The sequence below is a fragment of the Lactuca virosa genome, chromosome 7, assembly GCF_052849685.1.
Source record: "Lactuca virosa cultivar CGN04683 chromosome 7, Lactuca_virosa_CGN04683_v6, whole genome shotgun sequence".
NCBI lineage: Eukaryota > Viridiplantae > Streptophyta > Magnoliopsida > Asterales > Asteraceae > Lactuca > Lactuca virosa.
Genome location: NC_136432.1, coordinates 21,845,692 through 21,859,626, shown reverse-complemented (window position 1 = coordinate 21,859,626; position 13,935 = coordinate 21,845,692). Strand labels below are relative to the sequence as shown.

The following is a 13,935-nucleotide window of genomic DNA, read 5'->3' as shown; positions in this document are numbered from 1 at the left end:
CTTAGGTGACAAGGTCAAGAGAAGGAATAACGTTAGGTTTCCAGCCATGTCAAGGGAAAAAGCGGTGATAGCTGAAGAGAAAGCGTGAGACCTCAAAGTTGTTAAGGCTTCTTTTATTTAATTTAGAGTAACTGGTCCTAAAATTTTACATGTTGTAACATCTTTGGTTTGAGGGTAAAAATGTATTTTTAAACTGTAGTTAAGAGAAAATTAAATGGTAACTATCTTAGGGATAACCAATGTAATTTTTTGAAACTATAGGGACCATCCAAGTCAAAGTATCAAAATTTAGACTAAAAATGTAGATTGATACAACCCACAAGGACCAAAACTGTAATTTACTCAAAAAGTTATTTCAGGAGCGGGGCCATGCTTTCAAGAGCCCAACGTCCGAAATAAAGGTGGCCATTGCTTTGGCCTTTCGTAGACATGTGAATCACGCTCTTTACCCACCCTCCCACATTTCAAATTCAATAAATACCACTTTTCCACTCATTTCCGGATCACTGAACGGCCAACGCCGTCGAGCATTGCCACCACCTCCGCTGTCAACCCAATTTCTCAACCTCATCTTCACTAGTATCGAAAGGAGCGGCGTAAAGCTTTGTTCTTTCTAGCTTTTTTCTACAATTAAATATCTCTTCTCAAAAAATAAATATTCTATAAAGCACATTGTTTGATATGTTAATTTTTAACACAAGTCATATTAGACATCAGTTCCATTTTTGATCTATATGTGATTATAGAAGCAAAAGATCATAAAATTAATATACAGTTGTTATGTTTTTTGATATTATATATCTGCCCTGACAAAAGTTTTCTAATGATAATCTTTTATATAATACTCATTATTATTTTGCCTATTTAATAAAATAGATTAGTTAGTAATAAAGTAATAAATGGTAAAAATCCAAATATGATCAAGGAGCATAAAATGAAAGCCTCAAAAAGAACGTGCTGGGTAACATATTTATTTATGTAGTAGTAATATTTCAGTGTAAGATGAATATAACTTGAATAGTTTAATGCTTCTGTAGTTAATTTCAAGAAGCATGGATCATGAGATTCAAGCAAAGCTACTTAGACGTGATGATGAAGAAGAAGGTGACTTGAAAGGAAGAATATGGAATGAATCCAGAAAGATCTGGAGGGTCGCATTGCCAAGTGTTATATCAAGAGTTTGCGCATTTGGAACGATTGTTGTCACACAATCATTCATCGGCCACATCAGCGATTTAGATCTTGCAGGTTATGCCCTTGTCCAAACACTAAGTGTCCGATTCGTCAACGGAATTCTTGTAAGTTTGCTATTACACTTGCTTCTTTAGCTTGTACATATAGGATCCGTTTTTACATAAAATAGTGTTTAGGGTACATTAGACATGAAGTGGGACCAATGTCATATTGTCAATTAAATTGATACTTATATTCCAATTTTTTGTGCATCTAAAAGATAGAAAAAGTTTGTCTGAGTTTGGTTATACAAAAATTGAAATGAACTGAAAATCTGAAACAACGCCATTTTATGTATAAGTTTAAGACCAAATTTCATAAAAACCATAGAAGTTTAAGGAGTTGTTATGGTTTAATCATTGGATCTTTTTTTTTCAAGTTTAACCGTTGAAACTTTGTATTTTAAAAAAACACACCACACCGTTTTTTCCGGCCGCGAGTTAAATAACATATGGAAGAATATTTTTTTAGGTGAAATGTGATTTTTTTTTAAAGAAAAATAAAAATAAATCAAACCTTTGATGGTTAAATTGAAAAGATATTCTCCTCAAAATTTTAAGTTGGTAAACCAAACTATTTTCAAACTCTCATAGTTTCTATAGAATTCAAAGTTTTTTTTTTGTTTTTTTTTAAAGCAAACTCCCAGTGATTAAAATAGGAAAAAAAATTATTTCCATGGTTAAACCAAAAAGAGAAAAAAACTATAGTGGTTTTAATGAAATTTTCTCTAAATTTAATTGAATAAGAATGTTAACAACTAAAATTAACTAACATGATTTTGAGGTTTCCATTGAAAACTAAACATATGTTTATGGTGTATTGTGTTATTTTTTTAGTAAATTAATTGCTTTTCATTACTTTTTATCATGTTTTAAAGAGAAAAATAATAATAATAATAATAATAATAAATCTAACCAGAGAAAAGCAAAACACCTATTATTTTTTTGAAAAATTACTTGTTTACATTAATTATTATTAGTATCTTGAATGAAAAACAAAAAATTCAGTAAAAACCATAACTACAAAACAGGAGAAAGAAATCTCAAACATAATTAGCTTTTTCAAAGTCGAAATGTTATTTTTTTGGTTCAATTTCAATTTATGTAAATATCGAATGTGATGCTAAGGCTATTTCAACAATTAGAATTACAAGTGCATTCAAGTCTTTTATACTAACAAGTGATCGGTCTTCCATAGCAACATGCCCTTGTCCACACTTCTTAGGAGGACGAAACAAATATTTTTGTTCCATTATCAGTATTCCAATGGACGCTAAATATTATAGTACAACATATTGTGTAATCATTAATATATTTGCAGTTAGGGATGTCGAGTGCAACTGAAACTCTTTGTGGACAAGCCTTTGGAGCTGGTCAACACCACATGATGGGCATCTACTTACAACGATCATGGATAATCGATTTAATCTCTCTAACTGTCCTCATCCCAATTTTCATCTTCGCTGCACAAATCTTTAAATTTTTAGGCGAAAACGAATCCGTAGCAAACAGCGCGGGACACGTTTCTCTATGTTTTATCCCTTTCGTCTACAATTTCGTGTTTAGCCTCACAATACAAATGTACCTACAAGCACAATCGAAGAACATGGTGATTGCATGGCTTTCGATTTTTCAATTCGGGATTCATATCCCTTTGTCGTTGCTTTTTGTGTATAAGTTGAACCTCGGAGTTGGCGGGGCTATGATTGCTTTATCTATGTCGTCGTGGTTTCTTGTGATTGGAGAGTTTGTTTATATATTTGGTGGTTGGTGTCCTTATTCTTGGAGGGGGTTTACATCAACTGTTTTTAAGGATCTGTTTCCTGTTGTGAAACTTTCAATATCTTCTGGTGTTATGGTTTGGTAAGTTAGGAACAACCTTGTCTTTTTACAGTTTTGACTTTCACATTAAACTGATTAATTTTGAGACTTAACGTTAATATGAGTACTCTTAAAACTAGCATCATTTCTAGACACGAGGGTAAAATGAGTGTTATAATTGTAATGGGAAAAACTTTGTCATTCTTTATTAAGTCGTTCTTTCCATTACTTTACAATTATATTCAACATCACTTTCAAACACAAGTGTAAAATTGTCATATACTCTTGTATGGATAAAGTGTGCTTGAAAAATATTTAAAAAAAATGACGACACTCTTGGTGAAATTAGGGTAAATTTGAAAAATAAGACTTAACGGGGAAAGTATCATTTTCTTGATATTCTGTCTTATGCCATCTTTTTGTTCTTTATTAAGTCATAAAAGCACTCATGTATAGCTTCGTAATGCAAAGTTGTGTTCCGCCATCAAGTAAAATAGAAACATCTTACTTTCTATAAATGTAGAGTTTGCATATAAGAAAATGTGCACTTTTTGGTCAATAAAACTGAGCAAAACACTTTTTTATTTTTGTAATTGTAGCTTGGAGTTATGGTACAATGCTGGGCTAGTCTTGTTAGCAGGGTACATGGAAAATGCAAAGGTTTCAATATCTGCCTTCTCAATATGGTATCAGAATTTGAGCTTTCATATGTGTTTTACTTCTATCTTTGCATACAAATCACTAATGCTTGATACTTTTGCAGCCTCAACATTAATGTATGGGAGTTCATGATCAGTCTTGGTTTCTTAGGGGCTGCATGGTACGTAACAGATCAAACCATTCACAAAGTTCATTGAGACCGGTCTATATAGGACTGGCCAAACTTTTATGTCTTTTTTCGATGATAAATATGAGAAGGGTATATATGTATTTTACACAAACAAGAATTAAAGAGCTAATCCCCATCCTACCTTTTTCAACTTAGACAAAAAAAATACAAATTTTGTTTTATTGAGAACGGTCTCGGTTTAAACTAATGAATTCCAAATATAATACAACATGTTTTGTGCAACAAAAGGGGACTTAAAATTCATGTTTTTTCCTGTACATTACATGTGTATCTGATGAACATTGTGTTGGTTAACAATATGCAGTGTCCGTGTTGCAAATGAATTAGGGAGAGGAAATGCGAAAGCAACAAAGTTTTCGATTAAAGTTTTGTTGGGAACTTCTATTGCAATTGGAGTCTTTTTCTTCATTCTCAGGTACATTAGTCAACTCTGTCACTTTTCTACTTTTTTAAATTCAACTCTAAACTTTCTACTTCTGGAAAGTCAAGCATTGGACTATAACCTACTATAGTGTGGGATTGGGCTCCGGATGATGTAATCTAATTTATATCTCATATGATGCTGTTAGGGTTGGGCATGGTTTATGCCAACTCATGGGTTGCTTGAAGAATAACATTTTTGCTGAAACACTAATATGATTTTTTTAGGGGTGGCGATTGGAGCGGGAATGCAGGGTACAGTAGCGATGGTGAACTTTGTTTGCTTCTATCTGATTGGTATTCCGGCAGGAGCTTTGCTTGGTTACACGACTAACCTCAAAGTAAAGGTATGCAACCCTTATGAGAACAATACTTACTTATAAGTGTTTATATTATGACAGTTTTTGGTTGGCTATGTAAGTAGGGTATATGGATTGGAATGATTGGTGGTGTCGTGACACAAACACTTGCGCTTGTTTATATGGTATCGACAACCGATTGGGATGATCAGGTAATTTTATAAGGCTATTTTTTCTATTTGTATGTGTTTTATTATTCACATTAAGTAGAAAAATTTAACTGGGTATTTATTGTAGGTTAAGCGGACTTCAAATCGGCTAAATCGGTTTTACGTGAAGACGTCTGATAATAAGGAAATTCGTTAGGAAAAAGTTTGGAGAAGGTTAACTTTTTGGTATTAAATGTAAGGTGTTTTTGTATTAGGTGTTAAATGAATAAGTTATATGTCTCATCATGATCCATACTTTCATTTGAAGTGGAGAAAGGCAATAAAAAATGGTAAATCATACCATTTGAGTGACCCATATCAATCTCTCCTAAGGCCCACATGGAAAGCCAATCAAGGAACACTAACAATATTTTGAATGTGCCAAAGTTTGAACCCTGCATGGAATTTCACTTCTCAACCGTTAGGATTCCATCGTGGAAAAAGTTTGAAAAGGCACTATATAACTCTAATGACAAATACCTCAACCCACAACTATAATGAAACAGATACCTTTCACATATCAAAAAACAACAAACACAATAATATTATCAAGCGTCATTAAAAACATGGACAAACACAATGAAACAACTATTGTTAGAATTATCGAAGGGTTATAGACGTAGGATTTATATTGGTGTATAAAGTGTAAACTAAATTTTATGTTTTTGAAGATTTTTTTGTTTTATTTTTTTGCTATGTTAAATGGGTTGTTTGTAAATCATAAAGTTTCTATTATGTAAAAAGATGTGGTTAATATTTAAGATCAATTTAATTGGGCTTCCATCTTTTGGCCCACTTCAAATGGTTTTATGTTATTCGGTTCGGTCAATCTAAAAACCAATTTTATACCATTCACTTGGGTTTGGATGACCAACTCAAATCTAGACTTGCACAAAAGGACCAACCTCGGACTGAAACCCGAAAAAGGACCAAGACCGGACCGGTCTGAAACGAGACTGGTCCGAAAAAAGACCAGTTAAGACTGTCCGAGAAAAACCGGACCGTTCTGAGACCGGTCCACTGGACCGTTTCGAGACCGACACAAGACTGGTCCGAAACCGACCCAAGACCGGCCTGAGACCGATCTCAAAAAAGACCGCTAGCCAAAGTTCATAAATATACAATTTTTGTGTTAACTAGACAATTTTAATCACATACTATCTAACTTTATTTTTTTTTTATTTTTTTAAACTTTAGTGTATCATTTGAATAAAGTTTAATCTATCATTTTGGTGTTAATCACACATTTATTGAGGGAAAAACTCAAAACTGAAACTAAAAAACCAATAAATAACGAAACCGGACCGAAAACCCGAAAACCCAAAACCCAAAACCCAAACTAAAAAAGGCAAACGGAAAGACCGCGAGACCGGATTGAAAAAGATCGAGACCGATCCCAAAAAAGATCAGACCGAAAGAGACCGGTCTGAAAAAAGAACGGACCGAAAAAAGACCGTCTCGAGACCGGACGAGACCGATCCGAAAAAAGACGGGACCGCTCTGAGACCGACCACAAAAGACCGGACCGTTTCGAGACCGATCCGAGACACAAATGTACAAGTGTACTCAAAACAAATCAACTCAAAAATACGAAAAACAAAAAAAAACCGTCCGATGCCCCCCTTCTCAGATAACTATTTCATAGTTGTCGAGAGTGCTCTACGCAAATAGCTCACAAGTGACCATTTTAGCCATTTCTACTTTTTAATTTTTTTTTATAAAGTGTCCAAATAGAAATTGCGTTGGTTCATTGGAATCTATCTATATATATATCTATATCTCATAAAGCTAGCATTTTTCTTTGAACCTCGTGCATTTGAAACTCCCAAGGCTATTCAACTTATATTTTTATTCAAACCATATTCATTGGAAACCTCCTATTTGAATGAATATCACTTAAAAGTCTTTTAATAATGATTAACTATTCAAAGGTTTTATAACTTATATAATATGTTAATAAACAATTAATGGATAGTCTACTATAAAAATGCTAATATATTTGAGTAGAAACACAAATACAAATCACATACAAGTAAAGCTAGCATTTTTCCTTGAACCTCATGCATTTGAAACTCCTAAGGCTATTCAACTTATATTTTTACTCAAACCATATTCATTTGAAACCTCCTATTTGAATGAATATCACTCAAAATTCTCTTAATAATGATTAACTATTCAAAGGTTTTATAACTTATATAATATGTTAATAAATAATTAATGGATAATCTACTATAAAAAGGTCAATATATTTGAGTAGAAACACAAATACAAATCACATACAAAGTTCACAAAGAAAACAAGTTTAAAGGTTTTTGTGTTAGCATTTTTCCTTTCACCACATTCATTTGAAACTCACATGACTTTTCAATTTCTTTCTAATAATGATTATAAGTTGGTTAATAAGGTTAAATAAATAGAAAACCTAAAGTGTAATCATATATAAACTAAATTTCAATATTAAAATAATATTTTTACTTTTACTTACAAAATTATGTCTTTAACTATTAACATATTATACTTAATTTATTAGTTTTAAAATGTTGTTGTATGTAAACCATTATCAATTTAAAGCTACAACTTTTGAAAAATTTGGATAAAATACTTAAATTGTTAATTTAAATATAACATTACAGGGTTAACTTAAATATAAATTTTAGTTCAACTTAAACAACCCAAAGAATATTGTGTAAATAGTTAAAAGTGATAAATTGTAGTGTATTTCTACTAATGATTATAAATTGGTTAATAAGGTTAAATAAATATCAAACCTAAAGTGTAATCATAAATAAACTAAATTTCAATATTAAAATAATATATTTACTTCTACTTATAAAGTTATGTCTTTAACTTTTAACATATTATATTTAATTTATTAAATTTAATAGGTTGTTGTATGTAAACCATTATCAGTTTAAAACTACAACTTTTGAACAGTTTGGATAATATACTTAAATTATTAATTTAAATATATACATTACATGGTCAACTTAAATATAAATTTCAGTTCCTCTTTAAAAACCCAAAGAATATTTTGTGAATAGTTAAAAATGATAACTTGTAGTGCTAAATACAAAAACTAAATTGTAATCTCAATTTAACTAAAATATTTCCTAAAGATATTTTTATAATCATTAAAAGTTTTCAAATAAGTAGCTTAAAATAACTTACAATAACAATAGTTAAAAATAACTTTATATAAATGATTATATTGTTAAATTTAAAAACAAAAAACAATGTTTGATGTTTTAAATAATTACAACTATAGAAATTAAGACGTTGAACAAATAATTTTTAAAAAATTAATTAACAATAACAACAACTATAAATAACATTAAACTATATATTATTTTTTCTTTTTATTCATAAGTAACCTGCGGATAAAGTTTATTCAAACGATCGAGATTATGCAGTTTTAAAAGTTATATATATTATCATATAATTCAAAATAATCAATATAATAGTTTTAATAGTTATATATATAATCATATAATTCAAAATAATCAATATATTATATTATATGAACTTATGAACTTAGTATGCGAATTATTATATCAACTTTAACAACAATAACAATCGTAAATTAAAAACTTTCCATAAACGCGTGACTTTCTCTCACAAGAAGATGATGAAAAATCCAAACCCTATCTCACGTTCGTTTAATCGTTGTGTGCAGAGCCGACACCATATTCTTCACGCCTTCGTCTTCTTAATCGAGTTCCCCAGGTGAGTCTCTCTCTCTCTCTCTCTCTCTCTCTCTCTCTCTCTCTCTCTCGCGCGCGCGCGTACTAGTATGTAGAGCGATTGGGTGTCTTTTCTTACTGATTATCTTCCTGCTTATTGAGAATCGATTTCTGTGTTCTTCAAAAGATACAGAGCTGAATGTCCACGAACAATATATTATTATTCAAAAATAAAGTTTACCAAAAACAAAGAATAAAAAAAAGACAATACCAGCGGACAAGGCAAGGAGTGGTTCTCCCAGGGCCGTCTCGTGGGCCTGGGCAAGCTGGGCGACCTGCCCGGGCCCCCAAATACCAAAGGCCCCCATTTTGCATTTGTTATATTGAGTTAGCCCATTATTTTTAGCCTAGTCCACTAGTTATCAGGCCCAATGATAATATACGGAGCAAGAGGAACCGAAAAGCAGGAGCAAGATTAATTAGCGTCAGGCATGCGTTCACAAATCCCTATTTCCGTAGCTCATCAACAATTTCTATGGAGACTCCAAATACACCGCTTCCACTTCTCTAGACTCCACACAACAGTTACTTCGATTCTTCTATTCTTCTGATTCTTTTTTTTTCTTTTCTAATTTCTGAATCTCATCATCCCACAATTTCTTCCACCCCCTCTGAATCTCTGTTCGATTTTCCCTTTAGAGTTGAGACATTGTCGCCTTGACCCTTGATCCTTACACTGATTGCATCAAGCGATTCTTCATTCTTATTTTTGAAATTAATAGAGCAACAAACGAGATTCTTGAATTTATTCTGAATCTGTGTAAGTTTCTTTCCGAAAGACTAATTTCTGAATCAGAAATAGCCTTTGTTAATTCTAATTTCTGAAATACCCCTATGTTTCTTGTTTTTTGTTTCTTTCTGAAGGATTGAATTATTCTGAAGTTCGAGAATCAAAGAATTCAAAGACGCAAATCATGAATTAATTTCTGAATCTGTGTAAGTTTAATATGATTCAAATTTCAATTTTTGTTCTTACACTTGAATACATTTATACAAATTTCGATCTTAGACTTTTAAATTCGATTTTTTTAATCTGATGCGAATACTGATTTTTTTTCTTACACCATCCCATTCTAAATTCCAGATATATGTTGTATTTCTGAATTCTATTGCATTTCACTTTCTTATAGCAGATTAGAGAATAAGAAGATTAAATAGTTTGGCCACGTTATGAATTAAGAAAGATTTGCCGGATGATATTGAATTTGATAGAATGATAACTTTGCACCGGTAAATGTAATTTTTTTTTTGTTTTTCTTTGTTACCTTTATGTATTAAGGTTCATAATGTTTCTTTGTTTTTTTGTATTTAATAGTTGTTAAGCTGTTTGGTGGCTTTTGATCCTGTCTGGAAGCCTTTTTTATTTTTATAGTTGGGGAATCCCGGCCTACAATTGTATTATTTTCTTTAGTTAATAAAATTTTTCGGAGGTGTCAGAAAGGTCCCCATTTTGTATTTTGCCCCGTGCCTCAAATTGTCTTAGACCGGCCCTGGGTTCTCCTTTGACATTCCTGGTTAAAAAGTCAGAAATAGCCATGGTGATGCAACGATAAATGACGTTCTCTGCCCATGATTCCATGTCAAGAGGACCTTGTAAGATGGATCTTCATGTGCTGTTGAAAGGCTTTGAAAGCTAAGCAATACCAATATCAGAAACGAATTTGACCTCAATTCATCATTGGCAACATAAAGTTCAAGTTTCCTGAAGCTCTTAGTTCTTGATACTGTACAGTATTAACACTTTCCATCTTGACTCTGTCACAATGGCGGATTCAATTCAATAGGAGTGGGGTACATGGCCCCTACTTAAATTTTTTTTCCTTCTAGTAATATGCAAAAAAAATAATTTATCTCGTTTTTATTTTAAACTATGGACCCACTTCGCAAACATTGGTCCCCACTCATTTACGCCTTGTTCCCGAGTTCCACTTAAGAGAGAAATGAGAGGATACGGAGGGAAAGTGAGGGGTGTCGAAGGAAAATCGTGTTCCCGAGTTTCATTAATGGAAGGAAAGTGAGGGGAGGGAAAAGATTTTGGAGTCATATTTTCATTCCAAATTGGACGGATTTGGGAAGAAAGTGAGAGGAAGGAAAATTTTTAGTTTTATTTTCTTTTTCCTCCTAACTCGGGAACACAAAAACTTAAAATTTTTCTTTCATTTCTTTTCATTTCCTTCGAACTCGGGAACACGAGTCACGAAATAATAAATATTTTCTAAAAACCTCCCTTTCTTTCTGTCAAAATTTTCCATCCGTTTTTACAAAAAAAAAAAAAAAAAAAACCCTCCGGAACAAGGCGTTAGATTTCTTTCCCTCGTCCATTTTTCTCTTCCTGTCTATTCTTCTCTTCCGTTCTTTGACCTAGCCTACCAAGTACCCAACAAGTGGAAACCATGGTCCATAGCACAAACAAATGAAAATCGTCGGGAATTAGCACTCCACAACCACCGCCCACCGTCGCCAAAACTTCGCACAATCCAGGCACACATCACCGCTGCCTAACGTAGTGACGCCATTGCCTGAAGCCGCTCACCACCGGCTGACCGACACCATCTGCCGCCGCACACGACCCACCACCGTATGACGCCGCACAACACCGCCGACGAAAAGTTTGTAAGTTTGTTGCACTGATTTCTTTTGATTTTGTGTTCAATTTTCAGAAATTTGGTTTGAAACTCTCAAATCAGATTTTGTGATTTTGTGTTCCATTTCTAAACTGAAATGGGTTTATCTTGCTTAGTGGTTTTGTGTGAACTGATTTTAGTGATTCCTGATTTCTGATTTTTGCTTTGATACTTTGAACTGAATTTAGATTTAAACTGAATTTTGCCTTGATTTAATACTATTGGCTGATTAATTTGGATTAAATGGGTTTGATACTTTGGTTAATTTGGATTAAATGGGTTTGATACTTTGGTTTGTTTTGCTTAATAGTTATGTGGGACAATGGAAAGATATATAACCGATTAAAAAGGGTGTACAAAGTTCAGATTTTTACTTAACTGTTTTGCTTAATAGTTTTGAACTGACTTAGTGACTTTGCCTTTGTTCTATGTTGAATGGTTTTGTTTAATGATTTTTATTGTTTAATGGTTTTTTATTGTTTAACCAAATCGATTCCAAATGAAATTTTAAATTATTGTGTAATTTGCACAGTTGAAACATAAAATTTTTCCAAGGTTAGGAATGAAAATATCATCAATGGATTTTTTAGTTATGTGTCCTAGATTTCAATTGTAAAATGACATTTAAGGTTATAATGTTATTCTACTTCTTGTTATTTTAATTTTTTCGTATTAATTTATATGGTCAACGGTCAACGGTGCACCCCACTTGACTTCCGGGCTGGATCCGCCACTGCTCTGTCAGCCTCTCAGGCTCAGGGTTTTCTTTTAAGTTTATGATTTTGTAGGAGTTCACTCTTTATTTGATAAAATTGAAAAGTCTAATTGCAATGAATTTTAAGTAAAATACAATGGTGAACTTGACTATTGTATTTTACTTAATTTCATTGCAATTGGATTTTTGATATTATGTTACGTGGCTTCTTCGAGTAATTCTCATCTAGGGTTATAATTCTTAATATTTCATTGAAATTCTTTTGCTTTGACTAAATCTGTTTCTTCCACGTTTTCAGAATCTGCTCCTTGTTCTGAAGCTTTGGTTCCAACTTTATAAGCATCATTTCAATCATGGAAATCAAAGATTGGGCAGGTGGATCAAGTGATTCAGACATAACTGCACCTGATAGTGATAATGAGGACCATTGCTATGCATATACTGATTTTCCCAAGTTGCAGTTTAGGTGCTCTCTCTCATTTAACCCTTTCTCTTATCAAGTTTTCTTACAACATTGAGTTTTAATTTTCAGGAAAGATATATCAAAGGCTCGTTGGAAACAAGATGTGGGAATGGCTGAGATTGTTAGTAATAAAGGCAAATTGTGGACAACAACAGGGATAGTTCGTGGTGGGAAGTTATATAGTTTTCTTGAAGATACATTGTAAGTCAAAGGAGACAAATAAAAAAAAAAAACTTAATACTTTACAACTTCTTGGTTACATGTTATAAAATGTTTGATGATGTGTAGGTTTTTGGCAGAGATAGGGGCATTGCATCTGTTAGATGATGAGGATAAATGTATTCCACTTGAAGATATTTATAAAAAGGTTGCAGAAGGTGTAGGTGGATCTTCATGGGATTCATTTGAGGTTTACAGGCATCTTAAGTCATTAGGTTATATAATCAAGAGGCATGGTGTTTGTTGGAGCATAAAACGTGGTAAAAGTGAAGAAAACAGTTCTATAATGGAAGTTACTGAGTTGTTTAGTAGTATGGAGATAAATGAAGTGAGTAAAAAACTGGTTTTTGATGTTTACCCTCCAAACAGCAAGTTTAGAAAGTCAAATCCAGGCAATCCGATCTTTATTCTCTGTATAATTAGGTAAGATGACCTTATAAATTCATATTTTGTTATCTTTGATAAATAAATCATCCTAATTCATATTCTCTGAATTGTTTTTTGTTTTTTGTTTTTTTTGTCTCTTGTAGTGGCAACCCACCAACCAAGAAACAGATTGAGGAACTTGAAGGACAATGTGAAGGCATCCCTTTAAAGTTTTGTTATGTTGAACATGGACGTGTAAGTTTCTTTTCTTTTAATCAAATTGAGCTTCCTGTTCTTCCTTGAAAACGAATTTACAACTGATAGAATACAGATTCGAGATAGTGATTTTCTAAAGTTTCTATATTCTTATTATCTGTATATTTTATTTATTAATTATTCGGATAATACAATTGGAGACATATAATGGATCTACATTTAAAGGTAGAAAAATGTCTAGAAAATGAAGAGAACAAGAAAGTTCATTTTGTAATGATCCAGTTGAGAAGACTAAAAAGTGCGATTCCAAAGAATGTTATTTTTGGTGTTTCTTTGTTTGTTTTATAAATTGAAAGATATGTTGGTTTTGCTTAAAACACGAATCCTCCGTTTTCATAAAATTGGAAGAGCTTTTTTTTTTTTTTTTTTTTTTTTTAACCGGCAAATACAAATATATAAATCTACTCCTAATCTAACACCTAATATCACTTATGTTCACGACGGGACTTGAACCCTCAACCTTAAATTCTTATCAAAGAGACTTGACAAATTCCAAACATGTTTTGTAATGGATTATACTTTTTAAAACTATATTAAAACAGAATATAAACTTGATAAAATACATATAAGTTTTTTTTAGATATAAAAAAAGTGTTTAAAAAAGAGAGTTTAAATATAAAACCTTTTAAACAACAAAAAACAAAAAGAAACAAATAAACGTGTGTTTTGTTTAAAGTTAAAACGTATATTAACATTTCTAA

The 13,935-nt window shown here is 32.1% G+C and overlaps 1 protein-coding gene and 1 pseudogene across 2 annotated transcripts; both read left to right on the top strand.

Moving 5' to 3' along the window:
- Window positions 1–424: 424 nt before the first annotated feature.
- Window positions 425–5,473, top strand: LOC145125952 (protein DETOXIFICATION 24-like; annotated as a pseudogene). The gene is made up of 9 exons (XR_013716228.1): window positions 425–596; window positions 1,038–1,298; window positions 2,554–3,095; window positions 3,653–3,739; window positions 3,817–3,873; window positions 4,208–4,421; window positions 4,533–4,670; window positions 4,748–4,834; window positions 4,920–5,473. The product of XR_013716228.1 is annotated as a protein DETOXIFICATION 24-like (transcript).
- A 5,400-nt stretch (window positions 5,474–10,873) lies between these two features.
- Window positions 10,874–13,312, top strand: LOC145123385 (uncharacterized). The gene is made up of 5 exons (XM_079058600.1): window positions 10,874–11,184; window positions 12,209–12,376; window positions 12,443–12,574; window positions 12,662–13,015; window positions 13,123–13,312. The coding sequence occupies exons 2-5, from the start codon at window positions 12,264–12,266 to the stop codon at window positions 13,259–13,261; spliced, it is 738 nt and encodes a 245-aa protein (XP_078914726.1). The 5' UTR covers window positions 10,874–11,184; window positions 12,209–12,263; the 3' UTR covers window positions 13,262–13,312.
- Window positions 13,313–13,935: the final 623 nt, after the last annotated feature.